Consider the following 15,209-nt stretch of genomic DNA (forward strand, 5'->3'; position numbering starts at 1 on the left):
CAATCCACTAGCACATCAGAAGAGTCTGTCTGCTAATTTAATCCAAATATTTAGGTGTGACAGTCACAAACCTATTAATATGCTTCTGGTTTCTGGGTTTGGTTTTTAAAAATATTAGAATAAGTAGACAATTGACAGATTTAGTGAAATAAGATGTAGTGATGTTTCTACAGCTAGGTGGGAGAATGCTGACCATTTCATTATGTGAACGGCAACCTCAAGTCAACCACTTTCAATACAATTATCAGATAGTTTTTCACCCAGTGTCTGAAATACACTAGCCATACTTCTATTTTTCTTTTAGTGTAACTCTACACTAGAAGAACAGAACACTGCTTACTAACACTGTGATAGACAGTCTTATAAATACTATTTTTTAAAAGGAACCCCCAAATTGCATGATATGAGAACACATCTAATCCATGCTGAATAGAGTTAAGAGTAATTTTTAGAGGTCTAAGCAGTATAAAATATCACTGCCTAGACTAGGAATTTGCTAATGAACAGAGCAGCGGGTAGGAAAGGAGTGTACTTTTATTGAATAAGTGACACTAAGGCATATGTAGCAAAACTGAGCTTGAAATAACCTAAATGTTGAAATTGAATTTGAAGCACAGGTTAGCCAATTTCAAGTGTTTTGATCAAAACACCACCTCTGTCCACTGTATTTATTCATCAGATAATCTTGTGTATACATATGATGTAGGGCAATAAAGTTCGCAAAATCATCCTGGAGAAAGTGCCTCCTTGCTGAACATCACTGTGCCCACCTTTGGAATACTTTCCAACCTCATATTTAAGATTTAAAGAGATGAAGAAGAATACCTCATTTTACATCATCTACTCCAGCACAAAGAAAGAGTTTAAGCAATCAGACAAAATTGATGTGAAAATATATTTTCTTCTACATGACAAGGTGATGGTAACAGGCTTTACAGTCTATATCGCTGAATGATCTTCTTTACGGCCTCTTTCACATCCTTATTTTTCAAACTATAGATAAGGGGATTAAGCATGGGGATGACTACTGTATAAAAGACAGAGACAACCTTGTCTTGCTCCATAGAGTAGCTAGATGTGGGGCGCAAGTACATGAAGAGAATAGTCCCAAAGAATATGGTGACAGCCAGGAGGTGGGAGGCACAGGTGGAAAAGGCTTTGTGCCTGCTGTCTGTTGAAGGCATCTTCAAGATGGCAATGAGGATGCACAGGTAGGAAATGAGGACAATCATCACACAGCTGATGACATTAAAACTGGAGAAAGCCATGATCACGATGCCATTGATGTGGGTGTCAGAGCAAGAGAGTTTGAGCAGGGGCGGGGTGTCACAGTAGAAGTGGTTGATCCTGTTAGAGCCACAGAAAGACAGTCTAAAAGTCATCCCTGTGTGTATGGCTGCATTTCCAAAGCCTGCTAAAAATGAGGTAGCTATAAGCAAGAAACAGATCCTCCCAGACATGAGAACCGGATACAGTAGGGGGTTCCATATGGCTGCATAGCGGTCGTATGCCATCATGGCCAACAGGAAGCATTCAGTCCCCAGGAAGGAGCCAAAGAAGTAGAACTGGGCCGCACATCCTTTAAAAGAAATGGCCTTATTCTCAGACACAAGGTTCACCAGCATCTTGGGAGTCACAGAAGAAGAGTAAGACGCATCAACAAATGACAGGCTGCTAAGAAAGAAGTACATGGGGGTGTGAAGACAGGGATCGATCTTAATGAGTGTGATCATCCCCAAATTACCCACCATGGTGGCCATGTAGATTGTCAGAAACAATGCAAACAGGACACCTTGTAGATCTGGATTGTCTGAGAGTCCCAAGAGAATAAATTCTGTCACTTCTGTTTGATTTCTGCCCCGGGCTTCTTTCATATGTCTGATCATTTGAGCTGCAATAAGAGAGAGGACAGAACATACAATTAAGTCAGATGAATACACAACAGGGCTACAAATACATTTTTGATGAAATGTATACATTCTAACAGAACAGTGAAAAATGAAAAGCATAATAAAAAGTATGTTGGACTTGAAGTCAAATCCAAAGATTGTATCTGAGTACTACGTATGCTGTCACCTAACTATGACTTGGAGGCAAGTGATCTGACATACACTAACTACAGACATTTCAAGCATTGACTATTTATTGAATAATTAAAACAACTTATTCTTTAGATGTGACTTTCTTATTTTGTGATAAATAAATTGTTATATTAACATACACTTCAGATACAACTGGAGAAAGTTGACAGAATAAACTCAGTACTGGTGAAATAAATTTAAAATACTGAAAGTTAACAAAATTAATCAATAGTACCAGACAAGGAAAATAGATGAATATCCTCGGGTGGTGGGAGAAGAACTTTAAAAAAGATAATCTTACTCATAATCTTGGGCTGATGCTTGTTTCTCTCTTTCACTGATTTGTAATAAGGTTCATATATGATGATGGGTACAATGACACTTTAAAAGTGTTATTCTATGTTTTATTGACGAGGTCTCTTTATTGACTAGAATGACCAAAGGAAGGAATAAAAAATATTCCCATGCAGCCAGCATTCCTTGAACCCCATCACAATTTCATAAAGTTAATATCTACAGAGAAAAAAAATGGTTAAATTCTAAGAATTTCCAGTTATTCACTCGGATATTTAGAGAATCATATTGTAAATACCAGTAGACCTCCCAGATGAGGTCCCAGAACTAGCCAAGGCAGTGACACTCAGAGTCACAGGCTCACAAAAGAACCAGAATCAGAAGTGGCAAGGGGAAGTTTTCAGCTACCACACTGAATCTGAGAGATAATTTAATAACAAGTAATCAAAATGTAAATCAGATTCACCACTTGCAAGTTGGAATGAAGACAAATATAGGACAAAAAAAAAAAAAAAAAAGAGGCAGAAAAGAAACTCCCAGTAGACACCCAGAGCATATCTTCCAAGTTGATATTTAGACAATGGAACCAGCAAAAAGCTCCACTCAAACCCCTCACCCCTTTCGTGACCTCAGATGAACAAATAAAAGATTAAACTTTACTAGGCTAGCTGTCAAAATATAGCTCAGAAGGTGGGGGAAAAGGCATGCCCTTTACTACCACTCACAGAAAGAAGTTATTTGATACTTCCCAAAATTAAAACATGGAGTCAGAGTTACCCGGTACCTTCACTAATGCTGGAGATAAGGAAACTCCTGAGAACAGCTGGGGAGAAGAGTGAGCAAGGGGCTGGTTCTGCTCCCGCAGATGCTGCCACAACAGAACCTATTTCTGCTCATCTTGACTGAGTTGTCTTTGAGATGGGCATTCAATATCCTAGTCAATAGTGATGCCTGACATTGTAGAGAATACGACAACCCTTTCAAAGTGTCATTTCCACAAATCAGTGGAAGAGAGAAACAGGTAAGAGCCCAAGATTATTAGTAAGATTATCTTTAGTAAGATGAGGTCCACAAAGTGTAAGAGTTTCTCCAGTTCTCAGTCATGACTCCTGGGCCAGAACATAGGTCCCTTGATGCCAAATCATTTGATGCTCTTCAGCACCACATTGCTTCTTTCTTTCTGCATCTCACTGGCACTGACGTACAACCTGGACCCTCTTCTTTGAAGAAAATCTACTGTTTGAACGTCATAGAATGGCCATCATCAGAAAGAATGAAAAAGAAGGCATGGATTTTTTTGTTTCACTCATCTCCAAACAGAAAATTTTCCTCAGAGTATTGTGCTAATGGAAATAGTGAAAATAACAAACTGTTTTAGATGAGTTAAACATACAAAGTAAACAATGGTGGGTGGAAAATTACAAGTATTGAAATGTACTAAAATCAGCTGAAGATTTCCCATGCCGCACACTCACTGAATTAAATGCATGTCTAATTTTACTTAAATCCTATGTGATAGACAGTACATTCCCTCCTTTTTGTAGACAGGAAATGGGTTAACTTGCCCAAAGTCACAAAGTTAGGCTAATGGAGTCTGAATTTACACCATCCCATGTAATTCTTATTCTCCTAACACTTGACATCATTTAGAATGGCCCTTGTCGTAACAAGTGTTAGCACAAACCCACAAAGCACTGGGTACTGTAATTCTCAGAGTTTCAGTAGTACCCTAGAATATGTTTAACCATCATACATATGCCTCCAAGAGAGAAGACATCATTGCAGCTGCTGAAAGCTGTCTTTCTTAGAACTTATATTCATTAACCTGAAATATAGCAAAGTACCATTTCTAATAAATCTCCCACTGGGAATTATATACTTCTGTCTCTCCTTCTTTTCTGGCAAATACATTTGCTGTTCCTCCGCAATATTTCCCCCTACCCTGCTGAGATTTTTCACTCAAGCTTGTAGCTCAGAGATTCTTGATCTGGGTTTTCAATTTCTTAGAGTTTCTGAAAATAATACTGAGAGTTCCTGAGATATTTCTAGTATAAAAGGCCTTAAAGTTATATTATTTATTGTTGCTTATATTCCTCCTAATGACATAAATTTTGGGATTAAAAAAAAAATAGACATAGGATTTAACACACTTTTTTTAACCACTAAGTGCTTTGGGTCAGTTAAGTTAACTAGATTGCGAGTGACTATTCAATCAGATCAGTAAATTAAATGCACAGAATTCTTTGGATTTTTCCTTTACCTTTTGTAGCTATTTGACCATTAGATTGTTTTCCTTGCTCCTGAACATGCCTAAAGTCACCAAAGAGAAAAGCAAACAAACGAAACAAAAACATAGATCTTTTTTCTTAGCAAAGGCACCCACTCTGCTTCTCCCAGGTCAAGCAGGAGGCATAGTTTAAATAGATTTTAGAGAAAATTCTTTATAGAATTAGGAAAATTGAAACTATTTTCACCTACCTGTGATAAGAGAGCTAATTCTGTGTTCAGCAGAGATTCTTTCTTTATTTTACTTGTCCTTACAGGTAAATATCCCGATATGTTATACCAGGAGGATAAAATACATTTCAAAATATAAACTATATTGCTGCATGCAGTTGCAAGATATTTTAAAGTTATTTCCAACTGTAGAGTCTTCAGAACAGACTGGAGTAAGCATCCTAACTTAATGTAAGCAGGATATATTTTTTGTTCTTTGATCTCTCGGGACTGTATTCTTCATGTTACCTCATTGTCATCTACTTGTTTTTCTTCTCTGAAATCAAGGGAATCATAGGTCTCGTTCATATTTTTCTCCTTTACCCTTGGGACATCTAAACCCAGTAGAGAATGAATTTTGAGGCCCATGTTACTAACCACCATTAAACACACTTCTTCTGTCTCCCCTGACAGCTGAGGATTTGATCCCTGAGGGAGATCAAAAGAATCCAGATTAGCCCTGCCTCTGGCACAATCCTCTATAAGGTTTTCACATAAAAAGTTAGGCTACCTGGATGATGGAGAGACAACAGAGTGGAGGAGACAAGGAGGTAGAGAGAGCAGGACTCTCTTGTCTTAGAATCCCAACTCTGTGCCTCTGTGACTATGGGACTTTGGGCATTTCACTGAATCTCTCTCTACCTCAGCTTTTCCATTTCTGATGCCTACTTTAGAGGGTTAGTAGGGAGACAAAATGAATTAATGAATGTGAGTTACTGCCTCCAATATATATAGATAATCAATAAATAAGAGTTTCCCTAATCCTAACACCTTTCCTCACTGTTCAGAGTAAAAAAAGTTGCCAGATGATAGAGCCTTGTTGGAGACATGTGAGATGTCCACATGGAGGGGGCCTCCATCTTCCACGGCTTCCACATTAACAGACACAGACTCTGCAATAATTTGATCAATATCTGTTGACCATTTACATTATTTTTGCTACTTTGAGAAGACACTATAATTAATTCTCTCAGTACCATTTAGTCAATGAAGTTTGGAGACATATATATATGTCTCCAATTTATGTCTCCATAAATGCTGGAGACATAAAGATTTAAAAGATGATTTATGTACAGGAATTACGAGACATGTTTGGAGACATATATATATGTCTCCAATTTATGTCTCCATAAATGCTGGAGACATAAAGATTTAAAAGATGATTTATGTACAGGAATTACGACCAGAAATGCCCATTATTTTGGTTAAGTCTTAACCCTTTGACTTTTTATGATGTTACCTTGGAGGAAAAATACAGCAGGCCCCTGTCAATGCAGAGTCTAATGCATAAATGACAAACAATGAAAATTTATTTAATGCATAAATCAACAACTTTCATTGTATAACAATTTAGTTGTTATATGGGAACAAACTGCTACATTAAGTGAAATTAAGGTTTGTGCAGTTGGAGTGTGGATGGAGGTTGGAAGAGAAATCACATGGCCCAGGGAGCAGTGGTGAGATACATAGAACATCAGGAATTTAGGTAATAAGAGAGCAGGTGGATCTGGACTGGACAGTGTAGGATTTAGCCAGCCTCAACCCATGAAGAGCTTCAGAATAAGAGAAGAACTCACTTCCAATCCTAGCCTGAGTGTCATCAAAGAGGTACCCAATGATACTAATGTCCCGGCCATCAGGATAAGAACTCAGCAAAAGTTAATGAAATGTGACCTCCAGGGAGCATTCTGAGAAATCACACCGGATACAGGATTCTGCTCTTGGTACAATAAGGCACAAATCACATATAACCGTTAAGCTGCTGTGAAGATTTTATAAAGAACCATTGAACTCAAAGCCCAATAACCAAGCAACAAACGTTTACCAGGCAGCGCACAGAGTCAATGAGGACAGTAGATATGTGACTTTCATTCTGGAGGAGCCGATCCATTAATGTGAATCAAGAATACTGATAAGAACCTGTTTGGCATCCTCTTCCCGGTCATAAGTAGAGGAAACTAGGACCAAGGGAGAACACCAGTGGACATGTGCTGTGCGTTCAGTACCCTCTTACACACATGCATTTTCTGATGCACGCATCCTCCATCACAGTAAATTGAGCTTTGAAAAAAAATACATGCAAATATTTGTTTTAACTTTACAGGAAACTTATAACTGCTTTTGTTTCCATTTTTCTTCATACAAGGGAAAGCTAAGATAAACTTGTATGCCATCTATTGAAATTTTATTTAAGTAAAGCATTTTCACTAACAATTTCATTTTTATTTTTATATGTGAGTCTTTTCTTTCTTTCTTCTTATTTTCCTTAAGATTATATACTATGAGGTTAAAAATGAGAAATTCAGGCAGCCTGCCTTAGATCTTTCCCCACAGCATGAAAATCTTTGCCCTGTGGAAGGTAATCTTCCCACTCTTCTTATCAAAGGAGCAAAAGCATGAACATTGTACTTCAGTGGCTATTTTCATTCTATCTCTACCTCACTAAGCTGTGTGGGCCTGAAAAAGTTAATTAACTCTCACTCACTTTATCTGCAAATCAGAGATTCAATCACTCTGTCTGAAACCGGGACAGTGTTATCATCAGGTGGTACACTTCACCACAAATAGGAAAGTTCCCTGACACATCTAACATAGCTCTCAAAAAATGCTTATTTGCTTTCTCTGTTCACCAATATATGCTCTCGGACAAAATCAGATCTTATTAATTTGTTTTACAATGTATAATTTCATATAAATGTCCCTTACACCAGAATAAGATATAATCTTTAAATTAGAAATAACTTTTACATTTTCTTAAATAATATAGCAATACATTAATATTTTAGAAATTATGTGTTAAAGTATGTTATGTCGTTTATATGGGTTTTTTTTTTTCAATTTACTAAAAAGGATGTTGCCAGATATTGTTAACACATCCTCCCATCTGCCAAGATTGAGGGCTCCTCTACAAATTACCCTAAGAGCGACTGCCCCTAGTACCTTTTTGCCAACGACCAATTAGTGAAGACAATGTAAATTTATTTCAAGTTTCCTAGATTGGATTTTATAGGTCCTTATTAAACATTTTGTATTTGAAGACATCTCCATATTATTAACAAGGTGAAACTTCAAAGAAACCAATTTCTCATTCAAACACTAAAGTTGTTAGATTTTCTGTATCATTGACAGGGGCATGAATTCTATCATCCCCTTCATCTGTGGGAAGATGATTAATGCCTTTGTGGCAAGGAACAATATACAAACTCTCCTCCAATGTCTTTACCCTTAATATTCTTGTAGTAAACACCTGAGACTTAAGGAAAACAGTTGGACAGCCAGAAGCAGGTGACATAGTCCTACCATTTCCTCCTGGAGAAACTTTAATGCTTAGTTGTGTACCATGATTAGTACTGACTTTATTAACAATTCTCCCTCTTTGGTGTTGATTTTGTCTACCTATATAGCTTTTCTAGTTAAAGCATTTCTAGTTTTTCCTCATCAGTTTTAAGAGTCCTATCAGTGCCTTTGGAAAAGGAGCAACGTGAGCACATTTCTTCAATGGTCTGTTTTCATTTCTATTAAAAATTGAAAGAAAGAATCTCCTCTGTCTGCTGGGGAATGAGATCAAGACTTTCTTCTTGCCAGAAAAAAATAAAGCAAGTTTCTTTCATGTAAAAATGGAAAGAAAATATAAACCAGTTCTGGTCACTGAATGTGACCATACATTTGAAGCCCACAGTGGTGAGTACACAGAACTCTGAATGGGTGCTTTTCAATTTATTGTTTCATTTTCTCCATAGACGAATACTGGTTTTTCCAAAGAACTTCTATAAGACTTTATTAGTGGTAGCTTGTTAATGCCACTTGAAATTATCCTTAAATGGTTTTACTGATGTATAATTGATTTACAAAGAACTGCAGATATTTAATATGTACAATCCAATAATTTTAAAGGTATGGGAGCTCCTGTTATACCAACCCCACCATCAGTGTGATAGACATATCTGACATCTCCCAAAGTTTACCTGTATCCCTTTGCATTAATATTTGTTTTTAAATATATAAACTTTTTATTTTTTCTTTAACAATTATGGAAATACATTAATGTCATTCCATAGACTATGCAATGCTATTATCCTCTATGAAACAGCTTTACAGCATCTGCAAAAAAAACCTTTCTCAATTACCCTCAAACCCACATCCCATTGGCATCCGTGGGCTGCACAGAACAGCCCAGGCAGTCCTTAGGACTGAGTCAGTCGGCTCCAGCGTGCTCTTTAAAAGAAAAATCCCCTTGCATTTTATTTTATCATAAAGATTGAAGGAAAAGAGAGTAAAATTCCTCAGAGAATGATAATTGATCAACTCTTTGAGTCTCTGGTGAGTGCAGAAAGCATTTCATCATAAATGCTTCTGGGAATCGTTTGTGACTCTGACACTTAAATACCTTAAATGCTTCTCTTAAATCTGGGAATCGTTTGTGACTCTGACACTTAAATACCTGCTGTTCAGAGAAGCAAAGGTGTGACAGGTAAGGAGCTCAGAGAACTACAGGCGTAATTCATCAGTTTGGATTCTTTGCAAAATATTGTTCGATGTAACTTATCAAAGGAAAGTAACCTTCAGCGTGTCACCAACAGATAGGAAACAGGTGAGATCACAGGTCAGCATTCAGAAAGATGGGAATAAGGAATTAGAGTGGAGCATACTCCTATTCGGTATGCCTTTGGGAATGGGTTCTGCTTGGCACAATGTTCATGACATTTTAGTATTTTAAAAGGAGATGTAGCTCATCTATTTGGCTTTTAGGAATCTCATTATAAGTCTCAATTTAGAAAATTCTACGAACAGAAGTTTCTATAGTATTTGCATTCTTCACTACAACTATTTCATAGAAAAGGAAACCATGGCTAATGTGGCAGTTCCTCAAGATTAAAGTATTAATAAGTTAAAAAAAAAAAGAAAGAAAGAAAAAAGCACTACAACTGTAATCTCCAGACTTTTACTCCAGGACTGTACTCTTAGAAAACATGTGATACATAGAAATCTAAAATATATTGTCCTGTATTTACTTCCTTAAGATAATACTTCTGCTGGCTAACACTAAATATTTATTTATTGATAACAAAGGAAGATGCTTATTTATTAAATATTTTACCATTTCTTCAGGTCAGATGGACTGTGCTTTAATTACATGAGACTAAAAAAAAATGTAAATGTTTTCTTTCCTTTTGCCTTAGTCAAGCCTTTATCTTGAACATTATGGCCCAATCTCTATGTGATTTAACACTTCATGGAAGTGCTATAGAATTAAATCACATCGCTTTCAAGGTTAACACAGTTCCTGATACTTTGTTTGTATGGAATAAACACTGAAGACTTCTTTTCTAGGAGCTGGGAAAGCACATTCATCTACTGAGTTTGAACTATCTATACTTACACACCACAGCCAAAGCACTTAGCACCTGACAGTCACTGAATTCAGCACTTTGTATATATTCCAACTAATTTTTACAGAAAGTTATTAAGGTAAGCATTATTATGTAAGAACCTCAATTAACAGATGAAAGACGATGACTCCAGGAAGATGAGTATGAGTATGCTCATAGTAAGTGGTGAAACCTGGATTTGTCCATCTAGCATAAAAGAGAACAGGCAAAGTGCTTGCTGAGTAGGGAGACACCTTCAGATACGCTGCCTGGAATCTTCAGAGGAGGAGAGAATGATTTTCTAATCACGTTTTCCAGCTGAGAGAAATGAATCAACAGGCACAGAGCTAGCTGCAGATTCAGGTGCTGGTGGCTGGTGGCTGGTGCCATGTTCTTCCCAGACCTCTCTTGCTCCTGTAAACGCCACAATCCAGTGTCCCTTTGCCTTTCAATGATTGATGTCTGGGTCTTTTTCCTCATCCTTAAAATTCTAAAGTTGGCCAAATGGGTCCTTCCATTGTCAATAAGAGAATCATTTTCTCTCTTACTAAAGTAGGTGAACATACCAACAAATGGTAGATAACTCTTCTTTTTTGTTTTGTTTTTCCTGATGGGTTATTTTCAAATTCCTACGTGAAGCAGCAGTAGGAGGAAAATGAACACAACACCCTCTGGGAAATTAGGGAGTTCCAGATTCAATGGTTAACTCTGCAACTAACTCATGGGGTGACTGTGCAAGTTCTCTCAGCCCAGGTTTTTGTTTTCTCAGCAAGGTAACCTATGAAGTGGTGTCTGAACTCACAAATTAGCTAAGCTGGAGTAGGAGCGAGGACTCTTTTTTTTTTTGTAAATACCTTTATTGAGGTGTAAATTATACACAATTAGTTAAATATATTTAACATATTTAACATAAAACATATACTATGTTTTAATATACGTAAACACCCATGAAACCATCGTCACCATTAAGGGACTGAACTAACCTATCACTCCTAGATGCTTCCTGGTGCCTCTGGGTCCTCCTCCCCCCTTCTCTGCCTCACATCCCTCTACCCAGCCCATCAGTGATCTGCTTTTTGTCAGAATTGATTCAGTTTCTTGACTTTTGAAAATGGAGTCAGGTAGCTGGGCATTGTGGTGGGCACCTGCAGTGCCAACTACTTGGGGGGCTGAGGTAAGAGAATCTCTTAAGCCCAAGAGTTTGATGTTGCTGTGAGCTGTGATACCACTGCACTCTACCCAGGGCAACATAGTGACACTTTGTCTCAAAAACAAAACAGAGAAAATGGAGTCAGGCAAGATATGCTTTTTTCATCTAGCTTTTTATTCTCTCAGCCTAATTATTTTGAAATTCCTCTTCCATCTGTATCAATAATCTGTTTCCTTTGAAGAACAAATTCCTTTTTTTTTTATTATTGTTTGGGGTTCATTGAGGGTACGAAGAATTAGGTTCTGCTGATTGCATTTCTCAGCTAAAGTCCTTCTTATAATTGTGTCCCATCCCCAAGAGGTGTGCCATACACCATGACTTCCATCTCTGTCTCCCCACTCCCTGGTTCCCCTGCCCCCACCTTGATTTGATTTGAGTTTTTCTTTTATGAGGGTATATATTAGATTGTCTAATGGCTTCATACTAGAAATGAATACATTGGATTCTTGCTTCTTCATTCTCGTGATACTTTAATAAAAAGAATGTGTTCCAACTCTATCCAGATTAAGACAAAAGATACAGTCTCCATCTTTTTAATGGCTGAATAGTATTCCATGGTATAGATATATCAGAGCTAGTTGATCTATTCCTGGATTGGTGGACATTTAGGTTGTTTCCACATTTTGGTGATTGTAAATTGAGCTGGGTAAACAGTCCAGTGCAAATATCCTTATGATAAAATGATTTTCTTTTCTTCTGGGTAGATGCCTAGTAATGGGATTGCAAGATCAAATGGGAGATCTAATTTGAGTTCTTTGAGAATTCTCCATGCTTCCTTCCAAAATGGTTGTATTAGTTTGCAGCCCCACCAACAATGTAAACAAATCCCATTTTATTAACTCACTATAATTTATTTATTCCATCACCTACAGATGGCATTTAGGTTGTTTCCAGGATTTTTTTTTAAATAGCGGGATTATAAATGTACTATGCATACATTTGATTTTTTTTTTTTTTTTTTTTTGGCCAGGGCTGGGTTTGAACCCACCACCTCCGGTATATGGGGCAGCACCCTACTCCTTAGAGCCACAGTCTCCCCCCCGTATATGTTTGATTTTATAAGAAACTTACAAAGTGCTTTCCAAAGTGGTTGTATTATTTTTCATGCCTGCTAATAATAATGGAAGTTTTAATTCCTCCACTTCTTTGCCAACACTTATGACCCCCAACAATAAAATTATTTTCGTTGTGTAGCAAGGGGCCACCACAACATGAGGAACTGTATTAAAGGGTTGTGGCATTAGGAATGTTGAGAACCACTGGTCTACTGCCTTCATATTAGAATTGAGTACATTGGATTCTTGCTTCTCTATTCTTGTGATGCTTTAGTAAGAAAAATGTGTTCCACTTAGTGTTTAGGATAATCATACGAATGTCCACAACCACACAAAAAGCACATTTTAGTATTTTGCTCTCTCTTCTTTGTTAAGCAGTAAATAAATTAAAGCAGATATAGTCTGTCTTCTACCTTTAGGTTTAGGCCGGGGGGGGAGGGCAGGGAGTGTTACTTATTTCAAAATTACTTTGTGTTTTGTTTTAGTTTGGTTTGATTTGGTTTGGTTTCACTCACTTTCACCTTAGAATTTTGCAACTGATCAGGTATCATCCATCAAAAAAGATAAAAGCCTAACAAGGGCATGATGCCCCTACATGGCCACAGAGCTTTCTCTATTCCCCTTGAGGAAGAGGATCCTTACATCTTAACTCTGACCTGAACTATACACTAGCTTCTGGTTAGGGAAGAAAATCATCCAAAGACACAGCTGTGTCCTCACCCTGATTATACCTCATGTCTCAAACCTCAGTGTTTTCTAAGATCATAGAAACCAAAGCACTAATTCTGTGACCATGCTTGATTGACATAATGGCAAAATCAAGGGCAGGCACAAACATAGATATTTAAACTCTATCAAGTCCCATATCCACAGAAGGCAATAAAGTGAAATGTACTCTAGAATCAGACAGAGTCAGCTGTGTTATATACTGGCTCTTGACCTTGTTAAGGTTACTTCCTATCTAGCCTTGTTCTTTTCCAATATTAAGATGGAAGTTGAGGGTATTGATGGAATTGTACCTACTTCAGAGTTGTTGAGAGGTTAAAATTATGTAACACACTTACTGCACTCAATAAATTATGGCACATAGGCAATACCAGTAACTTCTGGCTGTTTAAAAATTATTATTTTCTATGGCCTTTTCTTCTATTTCTGACCCTTTGCTCCCAGTATTTCACTTTCTGATTGTGTATGTGATGCTATATTTTGAGATCCCTGGATCATTCATTTTCTACTCTATGCACACCTGCAGTCCAATTAATGTATATTCATTATCTTCATTTGTATTTGCTTTGTTTTAGAAAGAATGAAAGAACTCTCAAAGCTATTCTTCTTTACCAAATTAATATGACACATAATTGCACAGACTGGGTCAAACATCTGGTATCATGTGTGATAAATGGCTCCGGAGCACCAAGATCATTGGAGAAGCAGAATTTGACATTCCCAAGAAGGAAACATCTTCTCTTGCTGTGACTGGGCATGTACAGAGAAGGTACCCTACTGATTACAGAATCTAATTAACAGAAGGATTTTTTAATTACCCATAATAAAGCCTTCATTTGCTGTAGAAATACAAGTATACCCTGCCTTTTTTTTTTTACAACATCTCTGGCATATGATTGCTTATCTTTAGCGTGAATATTTTCAGTGACAGAGAATTTATTACTCTCATCAATAAATTAATCCCAGATATACATACAATTGGAGTGATGGATAAAGAAAACCACTCAGTGGTGACTGAGTTTATCTTTATGGGCATCACTCAAGACCCTCAGCTGCAGATCATCTTCTTTGTGGTCTTCCTCATCGTCTACCTGGTCAATGTTGTGGGGAACATTGGTATGATCACCCTGATTATAACAGACACTCAGCTTCACACACCCATGTATTTTTTTCTTGGCAACCTCTCCTTTGTCGACCTTGGCTACTCCACGGCCATCGCCCCCAGGATGCTGGCTGACTTCCTAACAAAGCACAGAGTAATCTCCTTCTCCAGCTGTGCCACCCAGTTTGCTTTCTTTGTGGGTTTTGTGGATGCTGAGTGCTATGTCCTGGCTGCCATGGCCTATGATCGATTTGTGGCCATCTGTAGGCCCCTCCACTACAGCACCCTCATGTCCAAGAGGGTCTGCTTGGCCCTCATGCTGGGCTCATACCTGGCTGGTCTGGTGAGTTTAATAGCCCACACTTCCCTCACCTTCAGCCTTAGCTACTGCGGCTCCAATATCATCAACCACTTCTTCTGTGAAATCCCACCACTCCTGGCCCTCTCTTGCTCAGACACCTACATCAGTGAGATCTTGCTCTTTAGCCTGTGTGGCTTCATTGAATTCAGCACCATACTCATCATCTTCATCTCCTATGCCTTCATCCTTGTTGCAATCATCAGAATGCGCACAGGTGAGGGCCGCCTGAAGGCTTTCTCCACCTGTGGCTCTCACCTGACTGGCGTCACCCTTTTCTATGGCACAGTCATGTTCATGTACCTGAGGCCAACATCCAGCTACTCCCTGGACCAAGACAAGTGGGCTTCTGTGTTCTACACTGTCATCATCCCCATGCTGAATCCCTTGATCTACAGTTTGCGAAACAAGGACGTAAAAGCTGCTTTCCAAAAACTAATTGGGAAAAAATCTCAATAATAATTTAAAAAAATGAAAATCTGCTTTTGCCCCAGGTAGATGATAATGGCAAAAAGATA

The 15,209-nt window shown here is 37.9% G+C and overlaps 2 protein-coding genes across 2 annotated transcripts; one reads left to right on the forward strand and one right to left on the reverse strand.

Annotated features, from left to right (window-relative positions):
- Positions 1 to 923: 923 nt before the first annotated feature.
- LOC100952484 (olfactory receptor 5AP2) lies at positions 924 to 1,903 on the reverse strand. The gene has a single exon (XM_003802406.3). The coding sequence runs from the start codon at positions 1,884 to 1,886 to the stop codon at positions 933 to 935; it is 954 nt and encodes a 317-aa protein (XP_003802454.1). The 5' UTR covers positions 1,887 to 1,903; the 3' UTR covers positions 924 to 932.
- A 12,296-nt stretch (positions 1,904 to 14,199) lies between these two features.
- On the forward strand, positions 14,200 to 15,209 carry LOC105886303 (olfactory receptor 1019). Its single transcript, XM_003802407.2, has one exon. It carries the CDS (start codon positions 14,218 to 14,220, stop codon positions 15,148 to 15,150), a length of 933 nt encoding a protein of 310 aa, XP_003802455.1. The 5' UTR covers positions 14,200 to 14,217; the 3' UTR covers positions 15,151 to 15,209.

This window comes from Otolemur garnettii, unplaced genomic scaffold (assembly GCF_000181295.1).
Source record: "Otolemur garnettii isolate 467f Iridium unplaced genomic scaffold, OtoGar3 scaffold00247, whole genome shotgun sequence".
NCBI lineage: Eukaryota > Metazoa > Chordata > Mammalia > Primates > Galagidae > Otolemur > Otolemur garnettii.